The following is a 15365-nucleotide window of genomic DNA, read 5'->3' as shown; positions in this document are numbered from 1 at the left end:
AGTTTTTTTTTGAAATTTCTTTTTTATCCAGGGTTTAATTTTTCCCTCTTTATAATATATATAGTAATATTTTTTTTCCTATTTGCTTTTTTTGTTCGTTCTTTCACCTTTTAAGTTTAGGACGTAAAGAATAAATAAAAATAGATTTATTTATAAAGTTTTGCCCCATGTTATTAAGATGACTAATTTAAATTATATAATAATTAGTATAATTAATAATTATTTTAATATTGTTCTTTTTTATTATTAGTTATTATAATTTATTTTATTTAGTATATTTTCCTAAATATATTTCAGAATTTTCATTAATACTGTTGCAATGCACTAGGTAACAGCTAATTTATTATTAATTTTATTACATGTAGAATAAAATAAAATTTATTATAAAGATATTTGGCATTATTTGTGTAAAAAAAAGCTCGACTTCGATAAGATTCTTCTATCAAACATGATTTAATGAAAAAATAAAAAACAATCAATTAATTTGATTACTTCCTGATAAACAATAAAAATTTTTATCAAATGACTTTCGACCAAAAGTTGTAGATTTTTTTGGTCCCGAAAAATTATGAAAAAATTTTATTTTTTTTTGAACCAATTACTTCCTTCAAATGACAAAAAAAAAAAAAATTTAGTTTATGTAAGAATAGTGCAAGATTATGCAAGTTTCTCATAGAAAATTGCGGGTAAAAATTACAATCAAGTTGCATATTCAAATTTTATAATTTTTGGTTTTAAATTAATGAGTGCATGAAATTAATAATTACATACTCTGAAGTTTTCTTTTATAAGGAATACATCTTTTATTATAATAAATTTTTATGAAAATTCTCTTATTTATAACTCTTGTACAATACAATTCAAACATAATTGTACGACTAATTTATTTAAGAAATATTTTAATTGTGTGGTAGATTTTTCATTTTGACGTGTACATAATACTTACGTTACGCTTGTTTGTGCATTTATTCCTCTAAATATTTATACATAAATTAATGGTATTGTGTAATGTTTATTTTTCCTTTTACTTGAAAAAATATTTATATCAAAGAAATTTTTTAGTCATATTGCATAAAGTTTGATATTTAAGATCACGTGATCTATGTATGATGTGACCTTCGTGGGAGCACAGAGACACAACATTCTTGCACTACGTTACGATGACCATGAGCTCGTTCAAATTAAGAAGTTCATAACTTTATATAACTTTAACGTTTTTACCTTAAAATCATTTTTTTATAATTGTCCTTTTATTATTAAACTTTAAGTATAAACTGAATCAAAGTTTTGTAACAATGTCTAGTAATACTAAATTTAATTCAAATGAGTGGATTGATTGGATTGAAGAAGCTATTGCAAAAAAGCACATTAAATATTACGATTACAAGCATTTTAATAATATTCAAGAAATTGGTTTTGGAAATTTTGGAAAAGTATATCGTGCTAACTGGAAAAGTTTTTGCAATCATTTAGCATTAAAATCTTTCTTTAATTTCAATAATGCTACAGTTAAAGAAATTGTTAATGAAGTAATTATAACTTTATGTTGACATTTTATCATTTTTTTTTGTTTTTCTATCTTTAATTATATATTACGTTTCTAACTTAAAATTTTATTTCAATATTAGATTAATCTTCAGCGCAAAATTGATTTTCATGAAAACATTATTCGTTTTTGTGGCATTACAACAGCAGGTATGATATGTAATTTGAATCGTTATTATCTTTTTTTTTTGAAAAAAAAATAAATCCGAATAATTTTTCTTTTTTTTCTCAAAAGCAAACCAAGACAATAATTCAAAAAAATATTTGCTGGTTATGGAATATGCCAATAGTGATACTCTCCGAAATTATTTAAGTGAACATTTTGATAATCTCACTTGGAACAATAAATTGGATCTAGCATTTCAATTAGCTAATGCTATATCATGCTTACATGATGAAGATATCGTTCATCATGATTTGGTAGGTTAATTACTTCAGTTATTTACACTTTAATAAATTATACTGTTTATACTGTATAATTATACTAATTTAGTCATTGCATTTAATAATAGCACTCAAATAATATATTAGTTCATAAGAATACCATTAAATTAGCAGATTTTGGATTGTCAAAAAGGATTGAGGAATCATCCAATGTTCAATCAAAATTATTTGGAATGGTTGCATATGTTGATCCACAAGTATTTAATAGCAAAAGGGATAATAATATCAAAATAGTATATTCATTAAATAAAAAGAGTGACATCTACAGTATTGGCATACTCTTGTGGGAAATTTCTAGTGGACGGCCACCTTTTCATAATAAACCACATGATGATGTTGGTTTGGCTATGGAAATTTTACAAGGTCTTAGAGAAAAACCTATTCCTAATACACCTGTAGATTACATAAAAATATACACTGGTAAGTACAATTAAATTAATTATATTAATAATGACAATATTGATTAATTATAAGCTTATTTATATCAGATTGCTGGAATAATGAACCAGATAATCGTCCAACTGTCAACCAGGTTATTGCAAAATTAAATGAAATTATTTCAAAAGAAAATGTTCAATTATCAAGTGAACAGAAGAGTAATGATAAAGTTCCCAAAAATATTATTGATAATTTATTATACGGAGAAATGTCTCAAATCATTAAAAATTTTAATAAAATGAGTATAGAAGAAATAGAACCTTCAATGTCATCAATCAATAACTTTGATATAATGGTTAATGAAATAATACTCCTTCTTGATAATACAAAAATTGTGAGGAAAAAACATGAAGTCATTAATTATCTTAATAATCATAATATAACTTCACAAGAAATTTATGCTTGGTTATTAAATAATCAAAATAATTCAAATTCTGTTTTTTTACTTGGAATATTTAATCACTTTGGAATTGAAGTTAATGTTAATGAACAAAAGGCATTTGAGTTATACCAAAATGTAGCGAATTTGGGAAATGTATTTGGGATAACTAGTTCAGGATATTGTTATAATTATGGAATTGGAACCAGTGTTGATAATAAGAAAGCGTTTGAACTATATCAAGAAGCTGCAAATTTAGGAAATTCACGTGGAATATATAATTTAGGATATTGTTATAGTAATGGAATTGGAACTAATATTGACAATCAAAAGGCATTTGAATTATATCAAAAGGCTGCAAATTTAGGACTTTTATCTGGAATATACAATTTAGGATATTGTTATGAAAAAGGAATTGGAACTAATATTGATAAACAAAAGGCATTTGAATTATATCAAAAGGCTGCATATTTAGGTGAAAGTTATGCTCAATATAATCTTGCTTTAATGTATGAAAATGGAGAGGTAATTAAAAAGAATATGAATCAAGCAACTTATTGGTATGAAAAATCTGCTGAACAAGGAAATCAATATGCTCAAGACAGATTAAATGAATTAAAGAAACATGAATAGGATTTTTTGTATAATTTATTGACTTTATTTAATAAATTCTGTTACGAATTACTTTTTTTTTAATTATATTAGTATGGGATAAAAATGATTTGGTACAACTCCGACTCATAACTCTCCAAAATCCAAAAAAATTCGTAATACTCCAAAACTCATAATACTAAGATTTTAAACTATAAATCTGAAACTCACATATCTTGAAATACCATAATTCTGGTATTTGATAGTTGCAAAATACATAAATCTATTCCCAAAAATTTTAATATTTCACTAATAAAAATTGTAAATTTTTATATTGTATGCTTTTGCTTTAATTAATTGATTTATTGTAATATTTATTAATTTTAAACTTATAATTTTACCTTATTTATTAATTATAAAATATAAACAATATTGTGGGTGTGGAAAATAAAACAGACTAAACTATATATGAAAAAATGTCAATTTATAAAAACCTAAATATGTAAGATAATAATTGCTCTGATATAGAAATATTAGGAAAATTTTTTTCAAGTTACATTAATTATAAAAAATATACTAAATAGTTAATGGATAGGGAAGTAGCTAGCAACAAATCACTGGATGTGCCGCAGTGGCACATTTTCATCTATTATCTGGGGCCATATTATTTGTTAGACCGACCCTATAAAAAAAGTTGTCCAAACACTGTTCGGTTTTTTGTTCAGAAAATTGACCCCGTTCCGAACATTTACTTGACATATATTGGACAATTATCATGATATTGTACGTTTTTTATGTGGTCGAAAATTCTCAATCTCTGCATCTTGTACTAAATGGTAACAAATATTGTATAATAACGTGCGAGCGTTCGGAAAATCGACCCCATTCCGAATATTTATCAGACAAACATTTTTTATAGGGCGATATAGCTTCCTATCCAATAAGTGTAAGGTTTATTAACGATATGGTTAATTATCTAAAATAATCATAATGATATTAATGATATTTTATATTATTAGTTATCTATAACAATCAGCATGGAAATATTTTATATTCACAATGTATAATTGGATTTCATGTTGCCTGCTAAATAGTATATATGAAAACCTTATGAAAGCGGTAATTCAGATCCAATATAACGAACAAAATTTAACGTTAAAAAACAAAAAAAAAATTTAACGAAAACAAATAAATACTCTATAAACATAAAAATAATATTCAGATGTCAACTGGTATGATGTCCAGACGATGTTGGCAGTTGCAAATATACTGTATTATAGTTTTATATTAAGTAGTAATCATCAAGTGAGCATAAAAATAAAAAAATCTTTATTTTTATAGAATATTCCTAGTAAATATAAAATCAATAAATCTTTATGTACTATATAGTACAACATGAATAATAGTAAAAGAAAATAGAAGTAAAACTAACTTCAATATACGAGCTAGTAATTTAAACTATTTGACTCAACTTTCACATAAAAAGCAACTTCATCCAATATTATGCTCACTATCTTGACAAATTTCATTTATTTCTATAAAAAAAAAATAGATTTAAGATACAATAGAAAAGAAATATTAGTAAAATTACAATTTACAAATAAATAACAACTTGCCTACATTACAATAATGATAATTAGATCCTCGTTATTTGTAATCACTAAGAAACGAGAATAATACCAATTGAAATCTTTTGGTCTTAATCATAATAAGTAATATCTGGCTTCTTGTTGTATAATGTGAAACTTCCACGTGTGTCATCAGTTGTGAACATCGTGGAAGTAATTAAGCGAAATTCAATGGAAATAAAAGTGATAAAATTTTGTAGGTTTGCGAAGTCTAATTTTTATTTTTTGAGGCGTACGGGTGATATTGAAGTTGAATCCACAGTTTGAATAGTGATAAGCAGAGCGAGTCAGAAAAAAAAAATTCATTCCTAAAATTTTATATTAAATTATTTCGAGGCAAAAAAAAAAGGAAATTTTTCTTAATTTTCCAGAATAAAATTTCTTATTAATATTGCCTTAGTCGATTCTCGTCAGTTCACAGTAACGTAAGTCAGATGTACGCTCGACCTTAAATATTTTTATTAGAGAAAAGAACCCTTTCCGTAAATTTTGGCACAAATTTTTTACACAACCGTTTTTTAACGGTCCTTCTTAACTAAAGTCTTTTAAAGAGTTCTTTCATTAATAACAAACTATTTTCCTCAAGAAACACTTTTTTACACAATATTATAAACAAATATACAATCTTTTCTCAGATAACTAATTTATTTCTTTAAAAAAAAGAAAATTATATAAATTTAGCCTATGCAAAATTAAGTATTGCAAGTTTCTCAAAAAATTGTGGCCAAAATTGCAATCAAGTTGCATATTCAAATTTTATAATTTTTGGTTTTAAATTAATAAGAGTGCATGAAATTAAAAATTACATACTTAAAAATTTAACACGTTTAATTTTATTTACAACTCCATTTTTGCTCAATATTTTAATTCTATTTGCTTTGATTTTTTCTGAAGTTTTCTTTTATAAGGAATACATCTTTTATTATAATAAATTTTTATGAAAATTCTCTTATTTATAACTCTTGTACAATACAATTCAAACATAAATAATTATACAACTAATTTATTTAAGAAATATTTTAATTGTTTTTTATTTTGACGTGTACATAATACTTACGTTACGCTTGTTTGTGCATTCATTCCTCTAAATATTTATATATAAATTAATGGTATTGTGTAATTTTTTTTCCTTTTACTTGAAAAATATTTATATCAAAGAAATTTTTTAGTCATTGCATAAAGTTTGATATTTAAGATCACGTGATCTATGTATGATGTGACCTTCGTGGGAGCACAGAGACACAACATTCTTGCACTACGTTACGATGACCATGAGCTCGTTCAAATTAAGAAGTTCATAACTTTATATAACTTTAACGTTTTTACCTTAAAATCATTTTTTTATAATTATCCTTTTATTATTAAACTTTAAGTATAAACTGAATCAAAGTTTTGTAACAATGTCTAGTAATACTAAATTTAATTCAAATGAGTGGATTGATTGGATTGAAGAAGCTATTGCAAAAAAGCACATTAAATATTACGATTACAAGCATTTTAATAATATTCAAGAAATTGGTTTTGGAAATTTTGGAAAAGTATATCGTGCTAACTGGAAAAGTTTTTGCAATCATTTAGCATTAAAATCTTTCTTTAATTTCAATAATGCTACAGTTAAAGAAATTGTTAATGAAGTAATTATAACTAGTATATGTTGACATTTTATCATTTTTTTTTGTTTTTCTATCTTTAATTATATATTACGTTTCTAACTTAAAATTTTATTTCAATATTAGATTAATCTTCAGCGCAAAATTGATTTTCATGAAAACATTATTCGTTTTTGTGGCATTACAACAGCAGGTATGATATGTAATTTGAATCATTATTATCTTTTTTTTTTGAAAAAAAAATAAATCCGAATAATTTTTCTTTTTTTCCTCAAAAGCAAACCAAGACAATAATTCAAAAAAATATTTACTGGTTATGGAATATGCCAATAGTGGTACTCTCCGAAATTATTTAAGTGAACATTTTGATAATCTCACTTGGAACAATAAATTGGAACTAGCATTTCAATTAGCTAATGCTATATCATGCTTACATGATGAAGATATCGTTCATCATGATTTGGTAGGTTAATTTACTTCAGTTATTTACACTTTAATAAATTATACTGTTTATACTGTATAATTATACTAATTTAGTCATTGCATTTAATAATAGCACTCAAATAATATATTAGTTCATAAGAATACCATTAAATTAGCAGATTTTGGATTGTCAAAAAGGATTGAAGAATCATCCAATGTTCAATCAAAATTATTTGGAATGGTTGCATATGTTGATCCACAAGTATTTAATAGCAAAAGGGATAGTAATAATATCAAAATAGTATATTCATTAAATAAAAAGAGTGACATCTACAGTATTGGCATACTCTTGTGGGAAATTTCTAGTGGACGGCCACCTTTTCATAATGAACCACATGATGTTGGTTTGGCTATGGAAATTTTACAAGGTCTTAGAGAAAAACCTATTCCTAATACACCTGTAGATTACATAAAAATATACACTGGTAAGTACAATTAAATTAATTATATTAATAATGACAATATTGATTAATTATAAGCTTATTTATATCAGATTGCTGGAATAATGAACCAGATAATCGTCCAACTGTCAACCAGGTTATTGCAAAATTAAATGCAATTATTCCAAAAGAAAATGTTCAATTATCAAGTGAACAGAAGAGTAATGGTGAAGTTCCCAAAAATATTATTGATAATTTATTATACGGAGAAATGTCTCAAATCATTAAAAATTTTAATAAAATGAGTATAGAAGAAATAGAACCTACAATGTCATCAATCAATAACTTTGACATAATAGTTAATGAAATAATACTCCTACTTGATAAAACAAAAATTGTAAGGAAAAAACATGAAGTCATTAATTATCTTAATAATTATAATATAACTTCACAAGAAATTTATGCTTGGTTATTAAATAATCAAAATAATTTAAATTCTGTTTTTTTACTTGGAATATTTAATCACTTTGGAATTAAAGTTAATGTTGATCAACAAAAGGCATTTGAGTTATACCAAAATGTAGCGAATTCAGGAAATGTATTTGGGATAACCAGTTTAGGATATTGTTACAATTATGGAATTGGAACCAGTGTTAATAACAAGAAAGCATTTGAACTATATCAAGAAGCTGCAAATTTAGGAAATTCACGTGGAATATATAATTTAGGATATTGTTATAGTAATGGAATTGGAACTAATATTGATAAACAAAAGGCATTTGAATTATATCAAAAGGCTGCAAATTTAGGAGAATTATCTGGAATATGTGCTTTAGGATATTGTTATGTAAAAGGAATTGGAACTAGTATTGATAAACAAAAGGCATTTGAATTATATCAAAAGGCTGCAAATTTAGGTGAAAGTTATGCTCAATATAATCTTGCTTCGATGTATGAAAATGGAGAAGTAATTAAAAAGAATATAAATCAAGCAACTTATTGGTATGAAAAATCTGCTGAGCAAGGATATCAATATGCTCAAGACAGATTAAATGAATTAAAGAAACATAAATAGTGTATTTTTGTATAATTTATTAACTTTATTTAATAAATTCTATTATGAATTACTTTTTTTTTTAATTATACTAGTGTTCACCCGTTGTCTACGACAACGGTTAATATGTATTAAAATGGCATAATTCCGGCCAGAATTAAAAGATCTGCAAAGAATTTCCTTTTTTGGAAATTCGAGCAACACAATTTTTTTAATTTCTCTGAAAAGTAACAAAATTTCCTTTTTTTGGAAATTCGCGTAACTGGTAATTTCCTTTTATGGAATTCTGTGTAACCCAAAATTTCAGTTTTTCGCCAGAAATAAAATTTCCTTTTTTGGTCTTGTGTAACATTAGCGACGAATAGGAGTAGGGTTACACAATTCAAATGACTTATTTATATGGTTAATCTAAACATAACGCCCACGTGATTGCAGTGTTTTTAAATATATAGATCAGTATGTGATAAAAATGGCCATAATATATGAATAATTTCAAAATTGAAATTACTTACAATAAACATGAAAGCATATGATTTAATAAACTAAAATTCATGTATATTTTTATGTTATTATTAAACCAGTTCTTTAATATTTACAAAAGTAAATAAAATGCAAAAGGTAAGTGAAAGATTTATTAAAATAAGAAAAATAAGAAACTAAATAAAATAATCCAATTAGATATAAATATAACAGCACCACTATGTAAAATGTTTTGTGGAAACTTGGTAAGCCAAATAGTCTCAAAGAAAAGGAATTAAGTAATTGATTCTAATAACTAGTGAGTAATATAGGATTATCAAGACGAACAAAACAGCTCACCTTTTATTAAAAGGAAACCACATTTTTTGAACAAAATTTTAAAAGTTAGTGATTATGATAAATATTTAATAGAATCATTATTATCTTGGCTAGGGATGGCAATGGTTACAGTCATAACCGGTCATAACCGGTTAATAACCATGACCGATATCGGTCAGTCAAAGGCTCTGACTGACTGTTTAACCAACCAGTTTGACTGACCATTTGACTGACCATTTAACTGATCGTTAACCGACCATTTAACCAACCCTATTCATTTAGCACTTTTTTTATGAGCTTAATCAATAAAAAAAGTTGTATAATGTTTTTGTTAGCGGATTTAATCAAAAAAAACTTTTTAACATTTTTTCTTAATTAAATTCACTAAAAAAAATGGTTAAATGGTGTAACCAACGATAATGGACAAGTTATAAAGAATAATAGAAAATTATAATGATCACATGATTGGATAAATATTTAACCAAAGGAAAATATTTAACCGAAATGATTTAGAATAAATGATAGTTTAAAGTTATATAATAGTTATTTATAATTATATTTATTTATAATTATTTATTTTTAGAATAGCTTTATTTATAGTTTAGTTATTATTAGATTAGTTATAATTAGTTTAGCGTGACTCAAAGATTAGATGGAAATAGATGGAATCAGATGGAAAGATGATAATCTATGAGTTATAATTATTCAAGTTGAGTCATAGATTAAAGATAATATTAGAAATGATTTTCTTAAAAATGCATAAATAGGAGAGTAATGATGTGAAATAATGATTAATAAGATAATAATAAGAAGTAATTTGTATGCGACGGGTGGCAGACGTTGTGATAACGGTCAGTTAAACGGTCGGTTAAACGGTCAGAAAAACGGTCAGCCAAAATGGTCGGTCAGTCAAAGACCCATAACCAGTTATGACCAACCGATAACCGACCATTGCCATCCCTAATCTTGGCCTTTTAATCTATTATTTCTAAATAATATATATACTTCTATAGCTTTAGACATAAAATAAAAGATTAATTAATTCCAAATTACTTAAATTCTTAAACTAAAACTCAAGTATTAAATATTTCTCTTGTCTAAAGCATTGTATTTATATAAAACTAACTACAAATTTTGATATAACAGATAAAATGAATATAACAAATATATAAAATGGCCCACTAACTTAACTTATGGAAAAATTAAGGTCAGCTACCAGCAGATTTCAACTAGCATTATAATTTTTCTATTATTTTCTCTTTGATGAAGCAAAAAAACATTTTTTATTGCCAAATAAATATACATTACAACTCATTAAAAAATGGATATAAAATAAGAAAAAATTGTATTGTGAAAGATTGTATTATATAATTCATATACTCACAACAAAATACTTATTTCTTATACTTTCTATATGAAAGACTATGCATTAGAGGGAAAAAGATTTCCTGATATTCTGGTTCAGATAAATTATAGCTAGTAAAATCATCATCTCTTTCAAATAAAAGGAAAAAATCTTGAATTTAAGATATAAGAAGTTGAAGGGATACATTCATTAAAAGTTTCTTAAAAAAGGTTTAAATAATTTAATAATAATATTATGATTTTGTGTTTTCACATAACTTCTATTGACATTTATGAAATTTTCTTGTCTATATTGTAAGAAATTAATGAAAAGATTTGAAGTAAAGTAAGAGGATATTTGTTACTTTAATAAATCAATAATATATTGTTTTATTCTATTTACATTATCAATAACAGATGCTAGCAATAACTTTGGCTGTCTTATCCCATGCACTGCACCATTAGAAAGTAATCATATAAAGTCATTATTTGATTTTGGTAGTCATAAGTTCTAAACTAAAATTTTTCAATTTTAATATGCCAGGTATATTTATAATTACTCAGTATCTTTTTCTTTCTATTTGATAATTATCAATCAAGTAAAGTCAAAAGTCACTAACAAATTTCAGCTTTATCTACTATCTGTTAATTGATTTTATGATTTTATCATTATTCTCTTCAATGTGAGTTCATGATTATTATTAAAAAATACTTTATTATCTACTCATTAAATAAAGATAATCAAGTTAAAGTTTGATGAAAAACGATTTGCAAGAAAATAATATTATACCTTTCTAGATAACTTCTCTTTAAAAAGGAGATTTACAGATTTTTGGGAAATCTTTTGAAGTTTATGATGGCTTTTTGCAATATTAATTTTTTGTACAGTTTGTAATTTGCATTCTTTTATCTGTATTTGTAATATATAGTGTATGAAATAATATTACTACAGTATAATATAAATGTTGATGAAGCCATCAAAATTTGATGAAGGCCAATAAGTTTCAATCTCATCAGATTTATGCTCAAGAAAAAAGAACATATATATAATTAGTTATGTGTTAATTGTTAAACACAAATAGAAAGTATATACTGTATCTAAGATATGAAATAATATTGGCAATTTGGCATGCAATATAGGACCCTACCTTCAGATATTGGGTGCTTTTAGTATTGAATCACTTATATGGACTATAAATGAAATATAGTGATATATGCCTGCCATAGTGCTATTAATCTATTATACCCTTGTAGAAGAAAGTAATCCATGCACTACAATGACTACATGTAGCCATATCATCACAAAATTCATTATATATTAAATTAATATCAGATATTGTATTATACTAGTATTTTAAGTAAATACTTCAAAGTATTTTTAAATATAGTCTATATTCAATAACTACCATTAATAATTCTTTAGTAAGTACTTTAGCATATTTCATAATATAGAAGTTTAGAAATCAGTTTAAAAGTTTAGAAGTTTAGAAAGCTTTGAAATTTAAAAATAATTTTTATACTAGTTTCCATTTAGAATAATTCTAAATTCATTATAAAAGGGCAACTTTAGCCATTATTTGTGAATTCAAAAGAATAGTTATCAGTATTTTATACTTGATTTAAAAATATTGGGCTTAATTAATTTAATAGTTATCAGCTCTTGAGAATATAAATAAAAAGTTCTAAATTAATTATTTTAATTCACACATTAGAAATGGTTTTATATATTTATTTTATATTTTATTAATTAGTAAGTTACAAAAAAAAAGTAATTATATAAGATTGCACATATTTTTATTGATATACTATATTAGATACTATTTTACTAAATAGGGCTTTATTAAACGAAAAATTTTTAACTACTTAATTGGCCCAGCGCTAATTTTTTGCTTGGTGTTGTTCTATAACTATTTTTTTTAGCTTCATCTAAATAAGTATCCAGTTCAGCAAAAATTAATTCACCATCTTTTATTTCTTCATTATTTCGTATGCTGCCATTATTGATAACCAAATCGTTTGTAACATCACGAAAGCTTATAAATAAAAAAAAGTGAAAAATTAGCAATATTATAATTATAAAATCAATAAAATCTTTTGAAAATTTTACTATTTGAGTTTGAAAATGCTACACATGTTTTATTCTTTTGTGGAATTTAATAAAAACAGTTATGATCATTATTAACACGTATCTTTCCAGTAATGATTTGCTTTAACTCATCAAGTTCTATTATTGATACTTTGCTTTTTATTGTTATTAGCTAGATATTTGTTCGCGACATTGAGAACATACTTTCCTTAACTCTTCTCCTTTTTACTAAATAAAAAATTTGCTGCTTTGCTTTTGGAACAACGGCTACAAGTGTATATTCTTCCATTATTAAAATAAAGAAAAGATAAAAATTGTTGAGTATTAACGTTAAAATGAGTCAATATATTGGCAGAAAAAAAGATTATCTATATATTTGATATTCGTAATACAAAATTTTATCGGCAAGTTATTAATAGGGGGATGTTTTATTGGGACATTTTGTAATACAATCAAAATATCACGTGACTATAGCTTTTAGTTACGGTGCTCTTGGGGTAGTTTATAAGACCCACTCGCCCACATGATACTTAACATTACTAGTTTATATTACCAAAACCCAAACACTGATAATATTAAGATTGGATATCTGAAGAAGTAGTACGAGTAAGATCAAAATAAATCAATTTATCTACTTCTTCATTATGATAATATGATAAACCTTTTGAAAATGTCATTCCTTGAACGTCATGACTGCGTAAAAATTCAACTGACTATTATCTTAAAATTAATAATATAATTTGATTAAGAAATAAAAATTATTTAATTTATTACCTAATGTATAATTAGTTGGAGACTTATAGTAATTTTAGATACTGTGTAAGTAGATAATTTTTAATTTTCCATAAAAAAATTTGGATCGGTACTGCAATTAATTATTATACGATCATATTAAAAAGTTACAATATAAAAGATTATATAGTGTTCCCGGTGGTATAACATAAATTTTCAACTGAACTTAAAATAATTTCCTATAGAAAAATGTTTTAAGGCCACAATAGATTCATTTATAGTCAAATTTGATTCACTAGCAACAATATCTTCAAATTCTTTAATTAATTCATTAATTGAGTTTACATTTCTCACTATTTTGTATAATTCGTTAGAAGTGATTTACTAACAGCTAAGATATTTCATTTGTTCTTTTTTTGCATTATAAATAATTGATATAAGAAATTTGAGCAATTATGGTGATAACTCTTTTACAACTAATACAAAATTTTGTATTTCCTTTTTCTTTAACTGTAATTTCATCATCACTCCCTTTCACCATTTCAATTTTTACATCCATCATAACAATGTTGCGATGTACAAGAGGGGATTGTCGTCGAGACATTTTAAATGTAATTGTGGTATTTAAATACTCTTGAAAGAAGTGCTTTGCAAAAATCTCAAAAATTATTAATTGGGAATAAAATACTAGAATCTACTAATAATACAAAGATTCATTCCAAAGATTCATTCGTACAATCGTACTATGTTCACCACCAAAAATTTTAAGCTTCAAGTAGATTTTGATTATCCATTAATATTTTTGAAAAGTCCATTTTTTTATAAAATTGAGCGAAAGTTAAAAAAGAGGATGATCTTAACGCTCACCAGGGGTGAATTCACCAGGGGTAAAATTCACCACAGGTAAAATTCACCAGAAATAAATATTACGTAATTTAAATTTTTATTTTTAAAAAAATAAAAAAACAAAAAAAAACAAAACAAAAAAAAATTTTAAAAATTCCAATTTTTAACATGGCATTATATCATCAAAAATATAATAAAAAGTACAATTTAAATGAATAAAAACGTGTAGAATTTTCTCCTCTTTCTAATGAATATTTTATTATGATTATTGAGTAAAAAATGATTAAGTTTCATTAGAAGCAATGAATAAAAAAAAAAATTTCCACCCACCTGTGGACAGCAGTTCTTTATATAGATTTTTCTCTTCCCCCTAAAAAACGTATCGCAACATTGTACAATTTCGCGTTCGCTCTAATTAAGTAATACGTAACGCAATTAAATTATTAATTAGTATAATGCGCATATATATATTACTTTATCAACTATTAGATAATCAAATGATCTAACGAACCTATATATATCATGCACTGCATCTTATCGTTATATTAACATCACACTTGCTGTCTTACTCTCTTATACTTGGACATTTCTTTTGATAATGTCCCGGTTTTTTGCATAACAAACATTTTCGTTGCGACTTTGATGTTCCTCCACTATTATCAGTCTCTTGTACATTAACATGATTTGAAGTTTCATGCATTACCTTTTTTCTTCCCATCACTTCAATACTACTCTTCATTCTTTTTTTACAAGGAGCTCCCCGAATTTTAGTAACATAAGGATCTGCTGTTATATCAATTAGTTGTTGTTGTAAAGGAAGTATATTATTTTGATTTTCGTCATGTTCAATATTTTCTACTTCCATATTATTTTCTAAATCAACTGCATTTCGACTTCTTTGTTTAGTTGAAATAAAATCTCTTAACAATTTTACTAATTCGTTATCACATCCAGTTTCTAATGCAATATTAATTGCAGTCTTTGCAGTTGAAAATGCTACTCCAAAT

The 15365-nt window shown here is 24.9% G+C and overlaps 3 protein-coding genes across 3 annotated transcripts; 2 read left to right on the top strand and 1 right to left on the bottom strand.

Annotated features, from left to right (window-relative positions):
* Positions 1 to 1295: 1295 nt before the first annotated feature.
* On the top strand, positions 1296 to 3439 carry OCT59_024061 (uncharacterized protein; the record flags this gene model as incomplete). Its single annotated transcript, XM_025331715.2, has 5 exons — positions 1296 to 1529; positions 1629 to 1695; positions 1781 to 1965; positions 2058 to 2409; positions 2478 to 3439. The coding sequence occupies 5 exons, from the start codon at positions 1296 to 1298 to the stop codon at positions 3437 to 3439; spliced, it is 1800 nt and encodes a 599-aa protein (XP_025183783.1).
* Positions 3440 to 6425: 2986 nt separating this feature from the next.
* On the top strand, positions 6426 to 8573 carry OCT59_024060 (uncharacterized protein; the record flags this gene model as incomplete). Its single annotated transcript, XM_066135145.1, has 5 exons — positions 6426 to 6659; positions 6762 to 6828; positions 6914 to 7098; positions 7192 to 7543; positions 7612 to 8573. 5 exons carry the CDS (start codon positions 6426 to 6428, stop codon positions 8571 to 8573), a joined length of 1800 nt encoding a protein of 599 aa, XP_065991196.1.
* A 3976-nt stretch (positions 8574 to 12549) lies between these two features.
* Positions 12550 to 12827, bottom strand: OCT59_024059 (uncharacterized protein; the record flags this gene model as incomplete). Its single annotated transcript, XM_066135144.1, has 2 exons — positions 12550 to 12727; positions 12802 to 12827. 2 exons carry the CDS (start codon positions 12825 to 12827, stop codon positions 12550 to 12552), a joined length of 204 nt encoding a protein of 67 aa, XP_065991195.1.
* Between the last annotated feature and the right edge of the window lie 2538 nt (positions 12828 to 15365).

The sequence above is a fragment of the Rhizophagus irregularis genome, chromosome 4, assembly GCF_026210795.1.
Source record: "Rhizophagus irregularis chromosome 4, complete sequence".
Lineage (NCBI taxonomy): Eukaryota > Fungi > Glomeromycota > Glomeromycetes > Glomerales > Glomeraceae > Rhizophagus > Rhizophagus irregularis.
This window is presented reverse-complemented; position numbering and strand designations above follow the sequence as displayed.